Source organism: Thunnus maccoyii, chromosome 13 (genome assembly GCF_910596095.1).
Source record: "Thunnus maccoyii chromosome 13, fThuMac1.1, whole genome shotgun sequence".
NCBI lineage: Eukaryota > Metazoa > Chordata > Actinopteri > Scombriformes > Scombridae > Thunnus > Thunnus maccoyii.
Genome location: NC_056545.1, coordinates 28708152 through 28729630, shown reverse-complemented (window position 1 = coordinate 28729630; position 21479 = coordinate 28708152). Strand labels below are relative to the sequence as shown.

At 41.2% G+C, this 21479-nt stretch overlaps 1 protein-coding gene across 6 annotated transcripts in view; it reads left to right on the top strand.

Moving 5' to 3' along the window:
- arhgap32b (Rho GTPase activating protein 32b) overlaps positions 1–21479 on the top strand; it is a 107790-nt gene that overhangs the window by 77224 nt on the left and 9087 nt on the right. For 2 of the 6 annotated variants that reach the window (XM_042430984.1, XM_042430983.1), the window contains exons 11-18: positions 120–201; positions 1920–1970; positions 2367–2441; positions 14332–14481; positions 18110–18212; positions 20093–20237; positions 20825–20907; positions 21269–21376. In XM_042430984.1, the coding sequence (XP_042286918.1) occupies positions 120–201; positions 1920–1970; positions 2367–2441; positions 14332–14481; positions 18110–18212; positions 20093–20237; positions 20825–20907; positions 21269–21376 (797 nt within the window). Of the gene's footprint in view, positions 1–119; positions 202–1919; positions 1971–2366; positions 2442–7621; positions 7853–9659; positions 9725–14331; positions 14482–18109; positions 18213–20092; positions 20238–20824; positions 20908–21268; positions 21377–21479 lie in introns of those variants that run through there. The other 4 variants (XM_042430988.1, XM_042430987.1, XM_042430985.1 and 1 more) reach the window with 4 other exon arrangements.

Below are 21479 nucleotides of genomic sequence, written 5' to 3'. Positions count from 1 at the left end.
ATGTGACATCCACACCTCAGTATAGATTCTATGTTGCCTCTTTCTCAGTCTTCATTTTATTATCTAAATCTGATTGTTCTTCCTCCCACCTCCCTCTATCACTCCTATGCTCTATGCAGGTTGGCTTCTTTCCCAGCGAGTGTGTGGAGCTCATAAATGATAAAGTGCCGCAGTCCATGACCAACTCGGTGCCAAAACCAGGTACTCCTCCCCCTCCTACCCTCCTCCTCTTAAACCATTCAGAGGAAATGTGTTGGAAGGAAGTTATCACTGATGGAAGTTAATGTCTCACTGATATGGCTGAATTTTCAGGAAGTGGTTAGGTCTGTGATAGAGGAAGTGGCTTGAGGTGTGTGTGGGTGTGTGTCACACCTTGCCCACAAATGATATTGCTGGTCTGACAGACTTGTTGCATCAAGGAAGTGATTTTGTATCGATTTTGGTCTAACATACTTACACCCTGTTTGATCATTTTGAATGAGTGAAATGCTTTTTCTTAAATCCAAACCCTCAACTCATTTGAAACATTTGGTAATAAGCCTAATCTGAAAATGAAATTATTATACAGTGCCCTGTAGAGGTCCCCGTCTGTTTTAATAGAAGTGAATTATAACACATAATCATCAGTATTATTCAATTTATGAGTACGTTAGAGTGAAAGGAAACCCATAATTCTGACACAACATCCCCTTAAATAGCAAGCTAATCATGTTATATTGACTCAGCACTATGCAAATAACTGTGCTAATCTATTGCTGTCCAGAGCAAACAGATAAGCTCTTTAGCACGCTCCTGACAGCGTCGAACACAAATGTATAAGTATAAACCCTCTTAGCAACATTTAACAACATTTGGCAGCTGCGATACTGAGCTGAACTTGAACTTCACCCTCACCTCATCACACACTGAATTACACACCGCAGCTGCCAACGAAAATAGCAGCTCACGTCATGTTGTTTTGACCGAGCCCTTTTGATCAAACCTCAGTGTGTTGTACGAATCCACGTCACATCTTCCATATCCAAAGACTGATTCATCCAATATGACTCAATGTCACAGCCATCCGGCTGGCTTTGGGGTGGGCGAGCACAGCCGGATCCTAACCATCAAAAAGCCTCCGGGACTAAGGGGGTCTGCATTAAGTAATGACACAGCGGAAAAAAAAAACACACCAACCCCACAAGATCAACAATTACAGGCAATGGGATATCATTATAGTCACAGGGGTTTCGGGTGCCTTTTGGATGCCTGTGTTATCTGATGTGCCAGTCTAGTTTGGAACTCAAGTTTTTGAGCCTTTCAGACTGTGTGACTGATTAGAAATGCATCTTGCAGTGTTGAGTTAACTGTTGCAGTGCACGCACAACACACTCTACAGTCCAAGGCTTGACTTAATCTGCCTGCACACTCCCCTGCTTTGGAGCAATGTTTCAATGCTTGTTTTTGTTTGTTTGTTTTTTTGCATGTGTCCTTATTTGTTAACCACACATTTGTTTCATTACAGAGTATCCACAGGTCAAGTATATACTTTAAATATCCCATATACAGAAAATTCTCTGGAATTGCCCATTTTTGCATAGAATTGTTATTGATTAGTGATGTTCTTCAGCTAAGTTCAATCAGATATATGTTGATGATATAACTTTGAAATCAATCCTGGCTCATACATAGTAATAACTCAAATCTAACATTGGGTTCTCTAAAAGCAGCAGATGCCCTGTTGTCAGTAATATTAACTTGGCCTAAATGATCAGTGGCACAACAAATAACTTAAGTGTTCCTGTGTCCAAACTGCATTGCTTGTTCTCCACTGCCTCAATGCATCTTTAATGCTGTTGTTGTCTCACTGCACAGGGATGTTCAGTAGTATTAGCATGTGTCTTGATTTGTTGCATTTGACTGTGACTCCTCTGCCTCAGCCTCCCCCTGCTCTGGCCTGCAGCCTGCTTCTTGGAGTCTCTTCCCCCCCTGTGCGTGTTGGTATACACACTTCATCCACCCCCGCCCACTCACCCCTCCCTCACTCACTCACTCACTCACTCACACACATGTTTGCACATTTTAAGACCGGGATGATTGTAGTTAAAGTTAAATTTTACTTCTCTGGTTAAGAAGACTTGTTTTACTGATGTATGCAACATTTCTTTGAGTATTCGTTACCAGACATTTTTTCTATACTGTCTCACTATTGCTTTAACATCAAAGTATCATTTCTGTGCAAAGCTTCTGACCTAAAAGTCCCAAAGTACACAGTTGCTCTGTTCTCTAACGTGAAGTGCTTCTCTCCCTCTGCTGCTTCTCTCATGTCTCCATCATCCATCCATCCATCTGTCTGTTGGTCCATCTGTCCATCGGGCTGCATGCAGACTTGGAGATGGAGAGTGTAATACAGGACAATGCATGGGTGGCCGACCCGCTAAACCACTACAGCCTAAGTTCAGGTAGACAAAAACCCTTCAGTGTGCTGCCCTATCCAAAAACTAACTCCACACCCCCCAGTGATGTGTTTGCACTGTGTGACTCTGATAAGACTAGTATGTATACATGTCAGTAGCTTAAAATTGGGATAATAGCTTGAGTTGTATCATCAGTCTTCACCCAGGGGAATCTTGTGTACTTTCTGGTATTGCACAACAAGAGGAGGACCTTTCCCAACCTAATAAACTGTCCTGTTTGTGACCTTAAACACACTTATCTCCATTATCTCTACACTTAGTGGATCAATAAGCTCTTAGTCACATCTGGTTGTGCAGTAATAGTAGTGTATGTTAACACAGTAATGTGGAAAGGGTTCATTTTCCTGTGTGTGTGTGTGTGTGTGTGTGTGTGTTTGAATTTTCTGTCACTTAAATTGCTATAAATATGCTATAAGAAAAGGTCTGTGTGGTTCAAGTATATGCTAATATTTCCCTTTAGGTTTGTCACATAAACTACATTGTTTAGGTGACAAACCTAATTGTTGTTGTTATCATAATGTTGTATTTTCATATGTTTGCATATGTTTCAGGTTTGTCAGAATAAATGTTCCTGAGTTCATTTTGAATGAGATTCACCTGTAAAAGAATACTGTATTTAAAAGAGTTTTTCTTATTAGATGTAACACCAACCCCGCTTTTCAAAGAGTGCTCTCAAAAGAGAACAATCTTATCCCTGCAGCCCCCTGTTCTTTTTCTGTTTTGGCCCCTCAAGGTGCATGCAAATGTCTTCAGGGGTGAGCCAGGTTACTACAGCATTTCTCAAAGCTGCTGAATGTACCCTATGCCTGGATGAGGGCCAGCTGTGTTTGTGTGTGTCTGTTTGGTTGAAGCTGAAAGGCCACGGCAGGGGTGCCGTGGTGCTAGGTCTCGACCGGCCTTGATTTATTTAATCCTTTTACAATGAGGGGGCCTGTAAACCCATCCATTGAGCGTTAAGCTTTGTTCTGCAACAGTAAGAATCTCTGTCTCCCTCTCCATGGCGACTGAAAGAGCACATTCCTGCAGGGAGCCACACAGCATCGGAAAAATACGTTCGCTCTGCCTAGATCCACTCTGCTCACCACTAACCTTTGCTGTTTCCCAGTAAAACGATGGAAATTGTTAACATGCTGCACTGCTCTAGTTAAAAAGAAAGCCAAAGAGGACAGGAGTTAGTCCTCTGGCCCATGTGTTCATCTGTTGTGTTGCAGTGGAAGCTGTTAACAGAGTCTAGTCTCTTCACAGTTAAAGCAGACTCTTTTATTGACATCAATATGAAAATAAAGAGTTGGGAGCTTTGGATTAATAATGACAGTCAGTCTTCTTTTCCTCCCCAGACAGCCCAATAGACCTACCAGTTACTGACCCAGATGTGGAGCCCCCTCTCTCCCCTCCTTAGTGCAGGCCTTCGTCATGTCTGGGGACCAGTGATTTGGGCAGCTGTGAGCATATATGAGCCAGGACAGCTGCTTATGTGAGGGAGAGAGGAAGGGAAATGGGGAGAGAATGTGTGAGACAGAGTAAGATTTGTCCTCCTGTTCCCGAGGATCTCAGATCATTTCCTGGTGCTCCAGCTCTGGGCTGTGAAATCACGCAAGCTCCCTTGTGTAATGTGTTGCTCCAAAGCTTCAACAAGAGACTGTTGTTGTAGAGCGTACTTTGTTTGGGGGAGGCTGCTCTCAAGCTATGTTGTAAACTGAGTGAGTGTGTAAAGGCACAATCATTTTTTACACCTTTTCTTCCCGCAGTGGACCCACCGCCAAACGTTTGCTAATGAACATCTGTAATTGCATCACGAAGAGCTATATTGCATCATTATTGTGATGCATTGCTTCATTACTAAAACAAATGCTCACATCCAACTGTATTGTCGCAAAGCTTCAAAGCTTACAGGCATTTAAGCAGCAGGTAGGAATTCAAATTTTACAGCCATGTTTATGTTTTAGAATGCATAGCGTTCTGCTTCTGTGCATTGAAGTTGGCATTCAGCTGCAAAACACACTTCCTCATTCTTCCCACATCCCAGGAGTGAGATAGATTATGCAAATCCATACAAAATAGCAGCTGTATGATAATTAAGTCTAACACAAGGCTCTCATACTGTAACATGATATATGGCATCAGGGCAGGAGCTCTACTTCCTGTATATGTGACTGGTACTTTGTGGACATTTGTCCCAAAGGTCAACTCCACCTGCTGCTTTACTGCCTCTACCATGTGAGTGACAATCCATGGGGACATTTATTTCCACAGTGCATTATGTGTTGTACAATGCCTCCAGAACATAACTGCAAACATTCAATGCTGTTTATAAATTGGACAAATGAATTAGAGGAGAGAAAACTCAAACTGATAGTATGTTGTTTATTCAGCCTCCTATTAGAGCTCTTCCTCACAGTCAGTTCAGGGTGAAAAAGTCAACAGGTTTCATTGTAGTTTCAGAAGTTATCATTTCCCCACATACAGTATGATCAGTGCTGACTTGTCCGAGTTGAACTTAGTTTGACTTTCTCTGTTATTTTCTGACATGCCTAGAGTTAGTGCTAGGTGATATTAGATGAAACAGTTCATTTCAAAGAGCACAACATTACATATAGAAGGAAGATGAACAGTGGTGGAATATGTATTCAGATCTAATACTAAAAGGTTCTCTGTAGGGTTTTCTTGTAAACAACAACAAGTTCTGTGTACGTTGTCTGTTAGTCACCATAACTTATTGGGTGTATCCTTGAAGTCTAACTTAGTCTAAGTATTTAAAATCCTGCATTGCTTACATCCATGTTTACTGGTTTGCAGTGCCCCCATTGCTGGTACATTCCAGCCTCCTGTAGATCATTGAAAAAAATGTTCAACTATTGGCAGGACTGTGCATCACGTTACCCAGTGCTACTAGAGGTCAGAAACTCGGCCGAGTACTTTAGAGTAAGTACAAATAAAACAAAAATCCTATTTAATTAAAAGTAGTATTAGTGGTAAAATGTACTGAAAGTATTGAAAGGTACTGGTCCTGAAGAAAAATGGCCCTTGTAACTATATATATATTCTGAGTAAATGCTGATATTCAACATCCAAAACACATGGATCAGACTGTAAACACTAATGCGATGAACGTGTAAGTATAATTTCACTGGAGCTACTTTGAACTATTTTATGTACAGTTAGGTGGTTTAGTCCAGTGGTTCCCAACCTGGTCTGGCCCCCTCAAAGGTTTACAAAATAAATCTGGGGGGTCATAAGATGAATAATTGGTTAGGAAATAAAGGGAGAAAAAGGTTTTTTTTGGGTGGGGTGCGGGGGGACTTTGGACTCAATCTTTGCTTTTTTTCTGAAATATTGGGTAATTATACCTCTTTGGGCCTCAGACTGTTATTTAAGTGAAAACATCTGAGAAGTTTAAAGGGGAAAACTTTGGTTGAACTGCTAAATGTGATATGGGGCCCCAACCATACTGCTTTAAAACAGGTCACACGCCAAAAAACCTGCCAATGCATTGTTTTTATAAGCTCTTTTTTATGTAAAATCTTCTTCTGAATAATAATTATAACTGCCAAATAAGTGTAGCAGAATTAAAGAATACAATACAGAAGTATAAAGTAGCATAAAATGGACATACTCAGTGTAAGTACCTTCACATTGTACTTAAGTACAGCACTTGAGTAAATGTACTTAGATACAGTCCACCACCAAAGATAGAACATTTCAGAACCCACATAAATACAGAATTATCTTTGGAAGGAGGCAAAAAGGCATGGAGGGAAATTTAGGATCAGCTCAAACTAATGTTTGTCTATGTGTAACTTGTTAAACACAGCTGAAATCACATGAAGAGGAAGAGTCTGACTGCAGTCTTGTGATTCTGGACCAACAACAAATTAGTTTGACTTTATTTTGACTCAACATGTCTTCTTAGGGACTAAGCTAGTTAAAGAATTAATAAGATAATGCCTCCAGGGGGCCACATGGCCCCTCAGAGGGGAGAGCTGATTTCAAGTCAAGGTAAGGCCAACTTGTATGACGTTTAAGCTGGACTGAATCATTCTGTCAGTCAGCGAGTGTCAGCTTGGGGTCGGTCGGTCAGTAGAGAAAAATTTGAGTGTGAGAGTCCGTCTTCCCTGCTGTCACGAGACCAGTTGGAGCCTGACAAGAGTTTTTCAGATGTGTTTGATTTGGTCAGTTCAGAGGACATTGAAACTGTGAACCTGACAGCAGCCAATGAGACAGTAGGTCAAAGGGGAAGTAAATAAGAATGAACTACTTCTACTCTCATTGTAACCGTCTCAACATAGCTTCTCAACTCAGCCTAATCCAGTCTCTTGGGTTTTTAATAATTTATTTAAACCTTGTATAGTAGGCATAACATTACACAATCTGTTCAAATAAGTATGTAATTACAAATTAAGCAATTATTAATGTAATATAATGTTGGAGGATTCTGACAGTGAGCAGTGGGGTTGCTTGTTAGGACCATGTGTGTGTGCAGTTTGAAAGCATTTTCCACTGAGTTAAACCACCAGCTTGCCTCCTGGCTGCTTCCCGTGCTACCTTCAAATGCTGTCAGAAATATTGGAATGAAGCACATGAGTAAGCCAGCAACGTCGACATGACTGTGAGGCAGGTATTTCAGGGAAGAGAACATGAACTCAACTGAAAGCCACTAGAGAACACATTCTTAATGCACATCGTATCCTCTTGTAAAACTGCAACACAAGAGTAGCTCCAAGCTGTTTCATCTTTTATCTGTTTTGTTACATGACCCCATTTTCTCATTTCTGGATAGAAGCACTGAAATGCAGAAAGGCTGTACAGAATTTATCTAATTGACCTTGTATATGGGGGCTTAAGGAACTCCACATGGTCTGTCTAGGTGCAGACATGGCATTAAGTACTTTAGTTTTAATCTGTTAACCTCGTGTTGTTGTTTAGGGCCGCACCACTTCGTCATATTGACTTCAGTTGCAATAGCGTTTACAACCTTGTTAGATAAGGAATAACAAGCGGTAATTCCATTATTTCCGGGAGCACTTGAAAGCAGCGCGAGTCGGGTTGTAAACCAATACGTTAAAGCGGAGATGTGTGTGTGTGTGTGTGTGTATTTGTGGATTTGTGTGTGTGGGTGTGTGTTTGTGTGTGTGTGTGTGTGTGTGTGTGTGTGTGTGTATAGATAGTAGCTGACAGAGCAAAGAGGAAGGTCTGCGGCGCTCCTCTGCCCGTTGTGTCTAAACTTTAAACTTTTACTGTCTTTCTCTCTTCGGTTATATACTTTAGCCGCTCCAACTTACTTTCAGATTAGGTTTCGTCGCTATTTTAACGGTTTCACGGTTAACGAAAGAAAAGTGGAAAGTTGTACTTCGGACTTTTTTTGAAATCCTGTCATAAAGCCTCGTTATGGAGCGAAGGTAAGAGAATTCATTTGAATTGTTTCGAGTTTAAATTCAGTATCTTCATATGAATATCCACTTCAGTCAAAACAGTAAAACTGTACACCGGCTATTACCGCAGTGTTACATGTATCGCGTTTATGGGGAGTAAACAATGTGAATGGACTGCACTTTGAATGATGGAGGTCTTAAGGAAATATGGAAAATATCGCTCCTTCCCCTCATGACTCCTCATTTTCCAGCTTCTCTCTTCTTACACGTAACTTAATATTGTGAAATGTGAATAATATTTCCCACTAATGTCAATATCATAAGCTATTAAACAAAGATACAAAACGAAATCTTAGGAAAGTTTTGACATGCTGAAGTTTTGGAATAATAAATATATAGTTTTCCATTACTGAAATGTTAACTTTTCATATTTGCCCAATGTATTTTATAATTTATTATTAAATGACTTTAGAGAAGTTGCACCTATTTGCTGTCCAGTGGATAGAAACTGTTTATGGTAATGATGCTGATTTTTTTCTTTTCTTTCAGTAGCCTAACAATGAAAAATAAGTCTGATATCTCTGCTGTGCTGTACTGTTACACCATGTGGCATAATTATTGGGTGAGACCACACAGGGCTCAGCTGGCATCGCCCCTCTGTCCTCTCAACCCTCCCAAAAAGTTGTGTTCAGTGGTGCATTGAAAGATGGAACAATAAGGCCTTTTGCTCCCGCTATCATTGCACACTTAGGCTCTTATGTCCAAACAGAGGTCACTGTCACTCATGACTGGCTTTTAATAGGCAGACACTGCTCTGTTGTTTACACAGACTAAACGGCCATCCAGAAACACCAACAGGATTTGGGTGGGATGTGTTCATGGGTGTAAACACAGTGTCTCCCAGTGATGTGCTCTGTTTTTTTTAGTTTGTAATGCAAATGTTATCTCTAGTGGTAGTCACCTCTTTATGGACAAATGTCCTTTTTTCAATGACAGCAATCAGGAAGTGATACATATGATAGTGTTAAATGGCTGTTTGTCATACAAAGTTGTGGCAAAAGTAATACATTGAAAAAAGTATTGATAAATTGGCCGACAGCAAATATGGAAACTTGAACATTCTCAGACTTACAAACATCACTAATATGACTGTCAAACTCCTCTATATTTCTGCATTTATATGAAGATTGGTGGAGACTCTGTATAAAACTTGGAACATATAGCTGAAAAACAAGACTTTTGAAAGTCCCAATGCTGTAGAAAGGCTTTTAACTAGTTTAGAAAATCTTCTGGTGCATACACAAATTACATTCCAGCCTCAACCCTTGATCTCACAGCATGTAGATTTCTGACATAGAGGATATAATTATGTCTAAACCGTTCTCATTATGATTTTTTTGTTTGAATTTCCCGCTCCGCAGCCTACGTGGGCGTGCGTGGCTGGAGTCGAGGGGGTGCTGGCTGAAGTGAAAAGGCTGAGCTGAGCTGTGATGAGAGCATTGTGAAGCCCCAAGGAGCTGCAGTCACGCCTACTGGTGCTTGTGTATTCAGGGGAAACTGACACGCACAGTAGTTGTATCAAATATCTCAGGCCGGAGTCCGCTGATTGGCTCTATGGTGTCACTGCTCTACTTTAGGAAGCAATGGCAGCGTTGTGTTGCTATGAAGTTGGAATTTTCCTCCAATCTGTGTCCTTTTGAAAAGCTCCTCGCTAATTGAAAGGAATGAGGCGGTGGGTTTTGGGTCGGAGCGGGGGAAAGAGAGCATGATGTTTGCCATTACGTCTGTAATTGTTCCTGCTGTAATGCTCGGCCTTTTTTCTCCTCACCCCCAGCTCGTCATATCCCAGCCCTCCTTGGGGAAAAGCCTCACCAGTCACACAGCCTGCAACTGAAACCTGTCAGTATTTGTCAGGCAATAACCACCCTTCACTGTGTTTAGCTTTGGATTTTATCTGCTATGTATGCAAATGCAAGGCATGAGCTGATGGCTCTCATTTCCCTAACTGTGAGCATCTGGGGCCCCTATCCCCTCCCAGAGTGTCACATGTCAAAAATTTGCCATCAGAGTTGATGATTTTGCAAACGTTCAGAAATATTTAACACAAACCATTTAATCTCAGCTGTTAAAGGAGAACTCAACCAATTTTACTGGTGAAGCTCATTTTACTGGTTAGGGTTAGCCTTTGAAAACAGTTGTACAAAGTGTTGCAGCTCTAACCCTGGTGATGTCATAACGATGTCATTAGGATTATCTCAATATGGTCTTGGTGATCATAAATTTTAGAGCTGCAATGAGTAGTTGATTATTTGATTAGTCGCCAACTATAAAATTAACCGCCAACCATTTTGATAATTGATTAATCATTCTGAGTCATTTTTTTAAGAACAAAATGTCCAAATTCTCTGATTCCAGCTTCTCAAATGTGAATATTTCCCTGGTTTCTTTAGTCTTCTCTGACAGTAAACTGAATATCTTTGGGTTGTTGACTGTTATGGACAAAATATGACATTTGAAGATGTTACCTCAAACAACTAATCGAAATAATTGTTAGTTGCAGCCCTATTAATTTCATAGCAGAAAACTTATGTTACAAACTGGTGATGTGGTATTTGATTGCGAGGCAGGAAGGGACCAATGAAAGACGCTATCCACTTGCATTATGGGAAATGTAGTGTTTTTGGAGGTTGACCCATACTAGGGACTAAAAGTCATGATATCTAGTTCTCCGCTGCTTCGATGTAAACCATTTTCTGTTTAAATGTGTCTTTTGTAAGACTTCCAACTTTGTGGAAGTACAATACTAAATCACCGGAGTACCCTCTAAAGAAACCCCTTAGCTATAAATCATGTAATTAATGTGTCAGAAAGCAATTTTTAAGGTACTATCAGTCTTACTATTCTTAAATGAAATGCCTTTTACCCTGATGGATTTCAGCAGTGAGCATGTCAGAGGCAGTTTCAATGCTGAGCATGCTTGCTGGCCCTTAGGCTGTCATCTGCCCTGACAGTAAGCAGATGGGAGTCTCTGTCCGTCCTCTGGAGAGTCACGCTTGCCATTGCACTCCTCTTCATCACGTCTTACAGTCAGTCTGGCTTCCTAAATAAAAGCAACGTGTCAGTATAAGCCAACACAGTTGCACAGTCAGCCCCCCCCCCCCCCCCCCACCCCACATGATACTGAAGGACCTTTTTGATGCCTCAACAGTGAGTAAACAAAGCTGCCTCAGCGGTTTTGTGTGCGGGTACAGCAGCACAGAAAGAATTTCTCCCCGAGGGGTGAATTGTAGCTCCGCTTCTCTCTGAAATGGAACGATGGGTCTTGTTTGTGGATGCTGGCTCAGAGGCCGGCTGTTGATTCCGAATTGATTGAGCTGCTTCATAAAAATGGCACACAGTGGAGACTTGGGATTCAGAATTTCACCCAGACATTATTTACAAGGAAGAGGGAGTTCATTGTAAGAAGGTCTTAGGAAGGATTAGAGACACTAGTGGGCGTTGTGAACTAGGGCTGCAACTACTGATTATTTTTTATTACCAATTGATCTGCTGATTTATTTTCTCCAGTGATTGTTTGGTCTATAAAATGTGAGAAAATAGTGACAAATGTCTTACACAGTTTCCTGAAGCCCATGGTGACATCTCAAATTGCTTGTTTTGGCCTACCAACAGTTCAGAACCTTAAGAAATTCAGTTAAATATCACATAAGCTGCAAATACTCACAATCCAGATGCTGGGACTAGGAAATAAAAGTCATTTTTCTTGAAAATTACTTAAACAATCTATTATCAAAATGATTCATGATTATGTTTTGTCATATTGACTAATCAATTCATCGACTAATTGCTACAGCTCTATTTTGAAGATTGGCCAAAAGAACAACTTTAGTTAACACTAATTGATAGAATAGATTAGATGATCATCTACAAAGAAACAGATCTATCACACAGAGCAGTTAGTGGATAGATGTGTAGACATGCAATGAATAAATACCAAATGTGAACCTCATTTCAGGAAAATTGCCTGCAAGCAGTTTTTTGGTAACAATCACAAAAAAACAATGAACAACAAACTTGTTCTGCATTTCCTTGACATACTGTGTGTTTGATTTAAACTGCAAATGTGAATGCAAAGTAACAAGTGGCACTGAACATACAGTAGTTGTTAGTATTTCTGAAACACTTCTTCATGCACTGTCACCGTGTGCCTATATCTTTGTTCTGCCAACACAATGAGAAACTGTTAAATTAATTCAGCTACAAAGTTACTTTCCATTCCCATGAGCTCATTAGTTTTGCTCCGGTCTTGATGTTTGCATTCTAAATGTGCTCTATGGACTGTCAATTAAGTGTTCTGCATGCAATTTACCGCCATAGTGTATATTTAGCATGCAAGACAGCCAGCCTCTCATTAGTTTTTACCTAATGGTCTCTGGGCTAGAGGGCCAAGTCTCTGTTTGGTGCTACGTTTTTTTAAAATAATATTCATAACAGCACGTGTGTATATGGTTCATGATGTTATAACTCTTATGTGTTATATTTTCATCATATTATCATCACTTCGGACAAATCATTGCTAAAGGAGCTGCAAGTAAAGACACTGCCTTCTCACTTTTATTGTAAACTTGTTATCTTCCAAACACAATGCAGCCTTTGTTTTCTTTAACTCAGCTTGTTTTGTTTCTGGAGATAGTCTGTGGCCTACTTTCTCTTGTATTGCAATCGAAGCGGAGCTCAGCTTGGCACAGCAAACAGCATCTCCCCAGAGATTACTTATTTATTTGATTGAATCCTAAATTCTTTACTCTTTAAATTGCAGTCTGTGCGTTTGTTTTGGTCTGAAGTCTGGAACAGTTCAAATAATATGATGTCAAGTCTGCGAAACACATGAGAGAAGTGGAAGGGGTTGCGATTGTGACTGTGTTTATAATCAGTTAAAAGAATGTGCCCTAGAATATAGATTAAAAAAACTGATGCAACACAGCAGTTTTTCCACTTTACCAGAGCACCTCAGACAGGAGATGCTGGTGTGATGATCACTCTGTTCAAAGATTTAGTGAAGTTCCAGATGCTGTGAGGCTGAAAGAGGACAGTGGTCATAGATTGGATAGGTAATGGATGTTTTTAATACTGTCCTCTATAGTAAACCTTCAGCAAGTGTTCCTTGGTTGTCGTTTGTTGCCTGAGCAAGACCGTCTGCGCTGGCAGTTTCATTGTTTCAGATTTCAGGAGTGCGGACCACGTGGCCATCGAGTGCTCCAGATTCTTTTATTGGTTTTCCGGATTGTGAAAGGATACTTGTGCTGTTAAAGACAGCAGAGTGAAGGAATAAAAGGGGGAGTTGTTGGTCAAAGTCAGTGTGAAGGGCAGGAGGATATAAGTTCACTGAAGTGTCCACACAGGATCAAAGGTACTAGAAAAAGAGAGAGAGATCCGAGATGAGAATGTCTTTACTGAAGCAGTTGCAGGAGCTGTGGGCATACCACAGACAGCTGCAAGAGAGCACAGAGGCAAAAAGATAAGAGTCCACCTGGAAAACATCCTGTAAATATTAGGATTAGTAGTATCCTCTTCTTCACAGAGAGAGCTTTGTAGAATATACCTTAATATTGAACTTGGTACAGGTTTAACATAATGGAATGATTTGTTTTGAACTCTGTGATTAATCTGTTTAATTTCCTTAGAGCAGTACAATTTCTATATGTACAGCACCAGTTCAAAGTTTGACTCACCTTCCCATTCTCTTGCATGAGACAGTGTGTCCAAACTTTTGACTGGTGCTATATATCTGTCCTGACATTTGATTGATTGACAGGAAGACGTCAGTGCACCTACTGTCATTGTCTGAAAAAATGAGATTGAGACTGTTCAGCGTATATTATAGCCCGTGTCTGTTAAGCCAAGACTGTTAGACAGCTGAACTGAAAGCTCAGTTAAAGGAGAATGTGTGTGATTTTTCAGTGAAGATTTTTTTTTTTTTTTTTTTGAACAAATGTTTGGAGTCGAGGCCAGCGTCATTGTTCACCCCTCCAAAAAATGCAGACATTTTGATTCACTTGATAGCCTTTCCACATCACTCTAAAGAGAAAACAACTGGTGTGTAGTTTAAGAGGCTTACGACCCTTTCCCAGACATAGTATCTGATTAATGCGGTTTGGGTTTTTTAAGTAGGTCTGCTCCTTTTTTTTTGTCTTGTTTTGAAGGGGAGCAGAGGATACTGGTATTGGATGTGGAGGATTCCTTTGTAGTTGCCTGGGAGGTGGTATTTAAGAACGAAGCTTTCACTTCAAGGAAACTACACATGCATAAAGGAAGGGTTTGCATTAGAATGAAGCCGAAACGCACAAAGGGACAACCTTGAGCAGCTTGTATGGGGTTTCATTCTAGTGCACGGACAGACCTTGTGTGAAAGCTGAGCCTGTGTCAAACCCACACTTACTGTAGAGTGTTCAACAGTTGTGTAAGGGATCTAAGATGTGTCCCTCTTTCCTTCCTTCGTTCCTCAGTTTCTAAGAAGCACGGGAAGCTGATCACCTTCTTGCGCTCCTTCATGAAGTCCAGGCCCACCAAGCAGAAGCTGAAGCAGAGGGGCATCCTGCGGGAGAGGGTGTTCGGCTGCGACCTGGGAGAACACCTCCTCAACTCAGGACATGATGGTGAGAAACAGTCACATGCAAACACACAGTGAGCGTTTAGAGTTTGCCAGCCTAGTGTGGGTAATTACCAAGCGGCAACCTCCGGGGCTGAAAAATGAAGCCAACGCAGAAGTGCCAAAACTGCCGTTCCTTGAATAGCCACATAGGCTGGCTCCAAAAGTGAACCAATCCCCATAGACCCCCATCTTAAAATGCCCAACTTTACAGCGGAAAGAAACGTGTTGCAGTCTGGTACAAAAAATGTTTTTGGTCTCTACAGCTAATTTCCCCTTTCATGACAACTATACAGTGGGTGAATTTTTATATAACTCACCACTTTAAATTTTATTAAGGCTTAAAGTTAAGCCTTAAGTCGCTACCACAGCATCAACGTTGGTAAGGTAATGTAACCCAAGATTCACAGAGTATAGACGCAGCTGTAGCGTCGCTATTTCAGTGTGTTTTCAGGTCATAAAAGTTAATTGTATCGTTTTGGTTGCCTAAAAACATTTTGTTTTAATGGTTTTAAGCCTGTTTTTCACTAGCATAAATTAGCATTAGCATTATTACAGTTAACCATAGACTGTAAATGCACCATGCTAACCAAGCTAGCAGCTAGTGTTAGGGTCAGCGCCACCCTGTCGTCCAAATATGGTCAAAATGCAAACTCTAGGTATCAGAACGGGAGACCACAAACCAATGGGTGACATCACGGTGGCTACATCCATTATTTTTTACAGTCTATGGTAATTACCTATGACCCTGTTTTTTAAAAAAAAAAAAAAAAAAAAAAAAAAACTGGATCCATTTCTACTTTTTTTCTCAGTGTCATACATTCTGAATGGCAGAGAAAACCAGGCCTTTATTAGCAACAGACTTTTATGAGACAGACATATGAGACAGAGTTAAAACTTCCTCCATGTTTATCTGTTGTCTTATAAACTCAGTGTGTCCATTTCCAGCATTATTTCCATCACTACAACAACAAAGTCATGTCTCCTCCTATTTGCTTTCTTGCTGAGTTAGATGTGAAAGTCAACACCACTCATTTAATGTGAAGTTAATATGAAGCTTAGCTTAGAATAGATGAAGAAGATTAGAAGCAGGGGGAAACAGCTAGTGTGGCACTGGCAACAACAACATGTACACCACATACTGTATATAAACACTACCTCTGCTTTCTGGTCGTCATTAAGATATTTGCCGAGGTAAAGTCCATACCTACATTCATCTGCTGCAGGCTCATTGATTGTCTGAGCTACCAGCAGCATGGTGTTTGGCAGGTAAGCTAATGTGATGGTCTCAATGACAGAGTGGGAGGATAATGGTGTCCTGATTACCATGAAACATCAAGTCGAACCAGCATAATGATGTTACTCTTCTGTTGAGCCTTGATCAATAACTTAATTTCAGTTCACGTTGACACCAACTTGAAAACCCGTTTATTCACGTTAATGGATCATATGTCGTGTCTGGACATGAATGGTTCTCATCTTGCCAGCACATTAGCTCACACTGCGTCCATTAAACAAGACGTTCTGCATTGCAGTCACACATTCATGGGTGAAGGAGTCAATCCTTGACCTCTGTAAATCCTGTCATACATTGACATGGAGAGATAAGCCATTCTGTCACACTTTACTAGGTCAAACGATCGAGGTTTTCTGACTGCTTCAGAGACTTGTAAGAAATGAAATATAACTATGATCTCATGGAGCAAGAGAAACATTTAAGATCCCCTCCAGAGATGTTTTAAAATATATAAAAAATACTCTGCTTGGAATAATCATTTGTTTTTGATATGGTTTTCCTACAATAGAAAGTTCAGTTAACCAGTTAAAAATTCTTAAAATGACATCACCTTCTCCTTCATTGAAAAATCCAGAATCGATGAATATGCAAATATTGTAAATTCCAAAAGTTAAACTGCTGGACACAAGATGTCTCCTACTTCACTGTAAAGTCCATTCTCAGTTAATGTGCACTGGAGGCTTCAAGTTTCCACATCACACTTGTGTAAGTTGAATATTGGATTGGCTTCCAAGCTAGATGATCATTTGTATTTTATGAGCATTGAGACTCTCTCTATGCCAAAAGGTTTTCATCTCTTGCTGCACTTGAAGCGTCTACAATCGATATTTTTTATAATAAAAATGTATGAGCTGACAGTGTGTAATGTGTTGGGCGTGGCTCATAGTGATGAACCTACAGAGAATTATCAGCGACTCTGCAGCTCCCCTCAGCTCTTCAGAGCTATACAGAGTTCAGCTCATAGTTCAGCTGTCCGGCTGCAACTTTACTGTTTTGGTTCATTCTCAGCACTACTCATGGTGTTGTTTTCAGAGAAAAAGCTGTAAAAAGCCACTGTACACTACCTGCTCAGCACCAAACAGCGAACAGACACAGTTAGCTGTAGACTAGCTGGTGAACATAGTGGAACATTTAGCAGCTAAAGAGCCAGATATTTCCCTCAGGTGGGTAGAGAGCAAAACAAGAGCTAAAAGAGAGTGAATATTGGACTTACATTCATCAGGTGGACAGAAACGCAACTCCAAATGAATTATAATGGTTGAGTTCAACATATCAACTTTAAAGATGATGATATTGTGTTCATTGCTTGTTTCCGCTGCCCCCAAGTGGCCAGAAAATCAGTTATTTGAGGGTTTAAGTCACTTAAAGCTTTGCCGTTTAAAGAATCAAAACCATCAGAGAAATCAGTTGAAAGCAGTTGCTCTGAATGCTGATGTTTTGACTAGAATTTAGCTTTCAATGTTGAGTTTTCTCAACATTCACACATATATTATTGTGTATCTTTGTGATAAGAAGTGTGGTAAGAAATTCTTCCCACGTGAAGAATTGGAGAGGATTTATCCACCCTCACAGAGTTCTCCTCTGCTGGAGAATGCCAACTAGTTTCCTCAAATCTCGCCTTGTTTTCTCTTTCGCTATGTGTGGAATTCGTCTCAACAGCTGCTTCGGCGAGTGTCCCACTCTCTGTCATCCTCTGAATGATGTGTGAGCTGTGGGAGGCCTGGGAACCTCCTTATACGCATACACACAGTCCTTATCTCCCATATACACACACACACACAGATAAATAACATGTCTGCATGATTCATGGTCTGGCCAAGGAGAATGAAGAAGCTCTGTGTTTTTCTGAGGTTTTTCTTTTTTCGTCTGTCTGTCTCTAACACACAATCACTGGTGTTGTGCTTTGAAGCTGGGCGTATGTGATTGGCTGCCATGCTCACAGACAACATGTTATTTCACTATGTGCTTCATCCAGAAAACTACGCAGACTCATGTCAAGAAAAGGTTAAAGGCCATAAAATATGTGAAAAACTCTTGAGGATATATTGGTTGCCACTTCACAAGCAACTTGAGCATGTCATGTCGAGGTTCAGATGTTTTTTACCCTCAGCTCGAGAGGCACAAGAAAGAAAGTTCTCCTCGCTCAATATTCCCTCTGAGCCTGCGGCCTCTTGTCCAAAAAGGCCTTGAGCTCTAGCTTGGCCGCACACTACACACACTTCAAAAAGAAAAGCCGTCCTGCTCTCGACCTTGCAGTGCTCAGCGAAGACTGGACAAATATTGACTGAAAGAGATGTGTTATGTGATGACACACAGTTTTTTTTTTTTCTGTTCGCAGTTCCCCAGGTCCTCAAGAGCTGCACCGAGTTCATCGAGAAGCACGGTGTGGTGGACGGCATCTACCGCCTCTCTGGAATCGCCTCAAATATCCAGAAATTGCGGTAGGAGACTCACACTGACCACTGATTACAGCTGGCACAGGATGTGATTGAAGTGTTTATCAAAACCTCCACTCCGTGTGTGCTGCTTCCACTGCAATGCCCTTTGCTACAGCTCACAAATCTCCTCCATATGTTATCAGCCTTTAGATGATAAAAACATATGAATTCCATCTAGGATTATATCATCTGTTAAAGAAAATATGTTATGATATACAGCGTAACAGTTGTTTCTCATCAACAGTCTTTACTATCTACTAGGATAGGATGTCATACTAGGATAAGAACTTTGGTGATCAGAGCTTTTATAGCGGTCGAGGCTCGTAAAAAGGCAACATACAGTATGTGTTGTGGAGTTACTGTTTATGTTCTGCTATGCTGTGAGGTATATGAGGGTAATGCAGTGTTTACATGTAAATATATAGGATAGGAATGTCCCTGTTTATGTGTAGAGGACCACATGCAAGGTTGTACTTTCCGCTGGGAATAAAGGAGACATGTCCTTCTCTAAAAAGTGTCCTCTGACTGTCCAACCACCACTCTAGGTCGTCGTTTTTACACAGCAATATTAAGCTTCATGAGCAGCACCAAGTGCACATTGGACTTTTTTTGCCCAGGGTTTTGCCTCAGGCTGCCCTTACTTTCTGATTGGTGGAGCCTGTTGGGGCTGTATGCAGCCACATGAAGGATCTAGGATCAGCTCAAAACAGAAATGGGAATAATTGTGTAGATGTGTAGGCACACTCGGATATACCAATAATTTTCTCTTCCAAAACACCACTGAGGTTTGTCTTGACTTTTTTTGTGACTTGTATCCATCCATTAAAGGTAGAGTCAGTCATTCTGGAGAGAGATGATTGATATGTGAACTAAACAAATACACCCCTCCCTTCAAGCTTCAAGCTCTGCCCCCCAAATTCATGGACGTGCATGGCTAAGGCGATGACCAAAAGAGAAATATGACAGAATCCAGAGCAATGTGCCAGCTGTAGAGTCACTTCTGTTCCTCTGACACACTATCACAAGTGGAAAAAATATCATCTCATGTGAGCCGAAACAGTCCATCCACACTCCCCGCCTCTCTGCAGCTTCCTCACAGTCCACAGAAGCAGTTGACTGTCAGCTGCAGCTCCTGGAAAGCTGAGACGACAGCAGCCAGACAAACTGCCTTCACCAGGCCGACTGACAGCAGAAATATACTCAGCCAAAATAGTTTGCATGTCGGCTCCATGGGAAGAAATCAACAGTGTTTGTATTTATTGATTCAACGATACATTAATAAGTTGAAGCATATACAGCAGCATGTTTATGTGATTTAAACAGCTGCCTGCTCAGATTATGCTTCACTAAACATAACATAATCAGCCTCAGAGCATAAAGAAATGCGAGGATCTCTCTCTTATTCGGTGTGGATTGATACATTTAATAAAATGGAAATATATCTGTTGTGTGAGAAAACACTTTCTATGTGAATTGGCCACAGCCTCTCTATCTCCAGTTCACCAGCCTTCCCCGCCATTCAACGGGTGCTGGAGATGAGAGACTGTCATGTCCTCAACCAGACAGCTGCTCTGATGACTGTCCTGTCTCTGTCCTGTGCACGAGCACAAACACCCCCTGTTGCTGATTGGATGGGGTAGTGTTGTGCGGCTCGCTTCGAGTCACTGTGTTCACTGTTTATGAACACTCTATTTTCTTTCAGTGCACACACAGAACAGACAGCTAGCTGACTGTGAGGAGATATTCACTGCATTTGACAAAAAGAGCATTGGATTAGAATCACTGACTTTACCTTTAAACCACAGCAGTCATTCACTGATGTATTATCCTTCAGAGTAAGTTCATTTGTTGACTCCATCTTTGCCCTCTCTGTCTTTCATCAGGCATGAGTTTGACTCTGAGCAGATCCCCGACCTGACCAAAGATGTTTACATCCAGGACATCCACTGTGTTGGCTCGCTGTGCAAGCTCTACTTCAGAGAGCTGCCCAACCCCCTGCTCACCTACCAGCTCTACGAGAAATTCTCTGTAAGCAAAGCCTCACTCGGATTTCTTACACACCGATTTCTTACACTACAACTCTGCTCGCTATCAAAGCACGTGATTTTTTTGGTTTCAGTGCTTAGCAGTGCCCCAAAGACATTCCTTAATCCCAAAGGACACTGATTGACTGTGACTGACAGTGTTCATTTTCAAATGTGTGCCTGATTTCTATAAATCCTCAGATTTATCTATAGGAATTCTTCAAATTCATCTTATAGTTATGATTCACAGACACCCCTAAAATAATAGCATTGTACTTGACACACCCTGTTATTACAAATACAGCAAACCGCTCTCTGTGTGACTTGGAATAAAAACTCTCTCCAAGCACAACAGAGCCGTCCCTGAAGATGAAGTAAATGTTTGCTGGTTGTTATGGCAGCTGGGGAGAGGAGGCGGGGGGGCAGGGGGGGGGGGTTTGTGGCTGCAGACTGATGTCCCCTCCGTGCTCCATGTAGCAGTGTGGACCTGGCATGACAAGTGAATGAGCTTAATGCTGATACACTGATACATTCCACTATCTATCTCCCTCTCCCTATCTCACCATCTCTCCCTCTGTTTTCACTCTGAAGGAGGCTGTATCAGCAGCGACAGATGAAGAACGACTCATCAAAATTCATGATGTCATCCAGCAGCTTCCTCCACCGCATTACAGGTCAGCGTAGAGGCACACTGTCCCCCTTTGGCAGGCCGAGGAACTGCCGCATTACAGATGTGCATTCACATCAATTGTGTGTGTGTGTGGGTGTTAAAATCAAGGGTTTTTCTAATGCCACACTGTTATTGAATGGAAGTATTTAACAGGTCCCAGCTGACGTTTGTTTTGGTGATGATGAATTGACTTTCCCATCCTCTGTGAAAGCATACAAATGCAAATTTCTAAGTGACATCCCACAGGGATTTGACCACATAGTGAAATATTGATGCTCTGAAGAAGTAGCTCTATCATTGCCATTAGTCTGCACATGACTTGTGAAGGCCAATTAAATCTGAATAAATGAATATTTGATTCACAGGACCCTGGAGTTTCTCATGAGACATCTCTCCCACCTGGCAGCATTCAGCTACATCACCAACATGCACAGCAAGAACCTGGCCATCGTCTGGGCCCCCAACCTGCTGAGGTCAGACGCTGTCCTCTTGTGTAAAATAGTTTTTTCATTGTGGTGACAGCTTGATTGGCTGTAGATTTCAATTCCAGTGGTTTTGCACAGTCAGTCTAGTAAA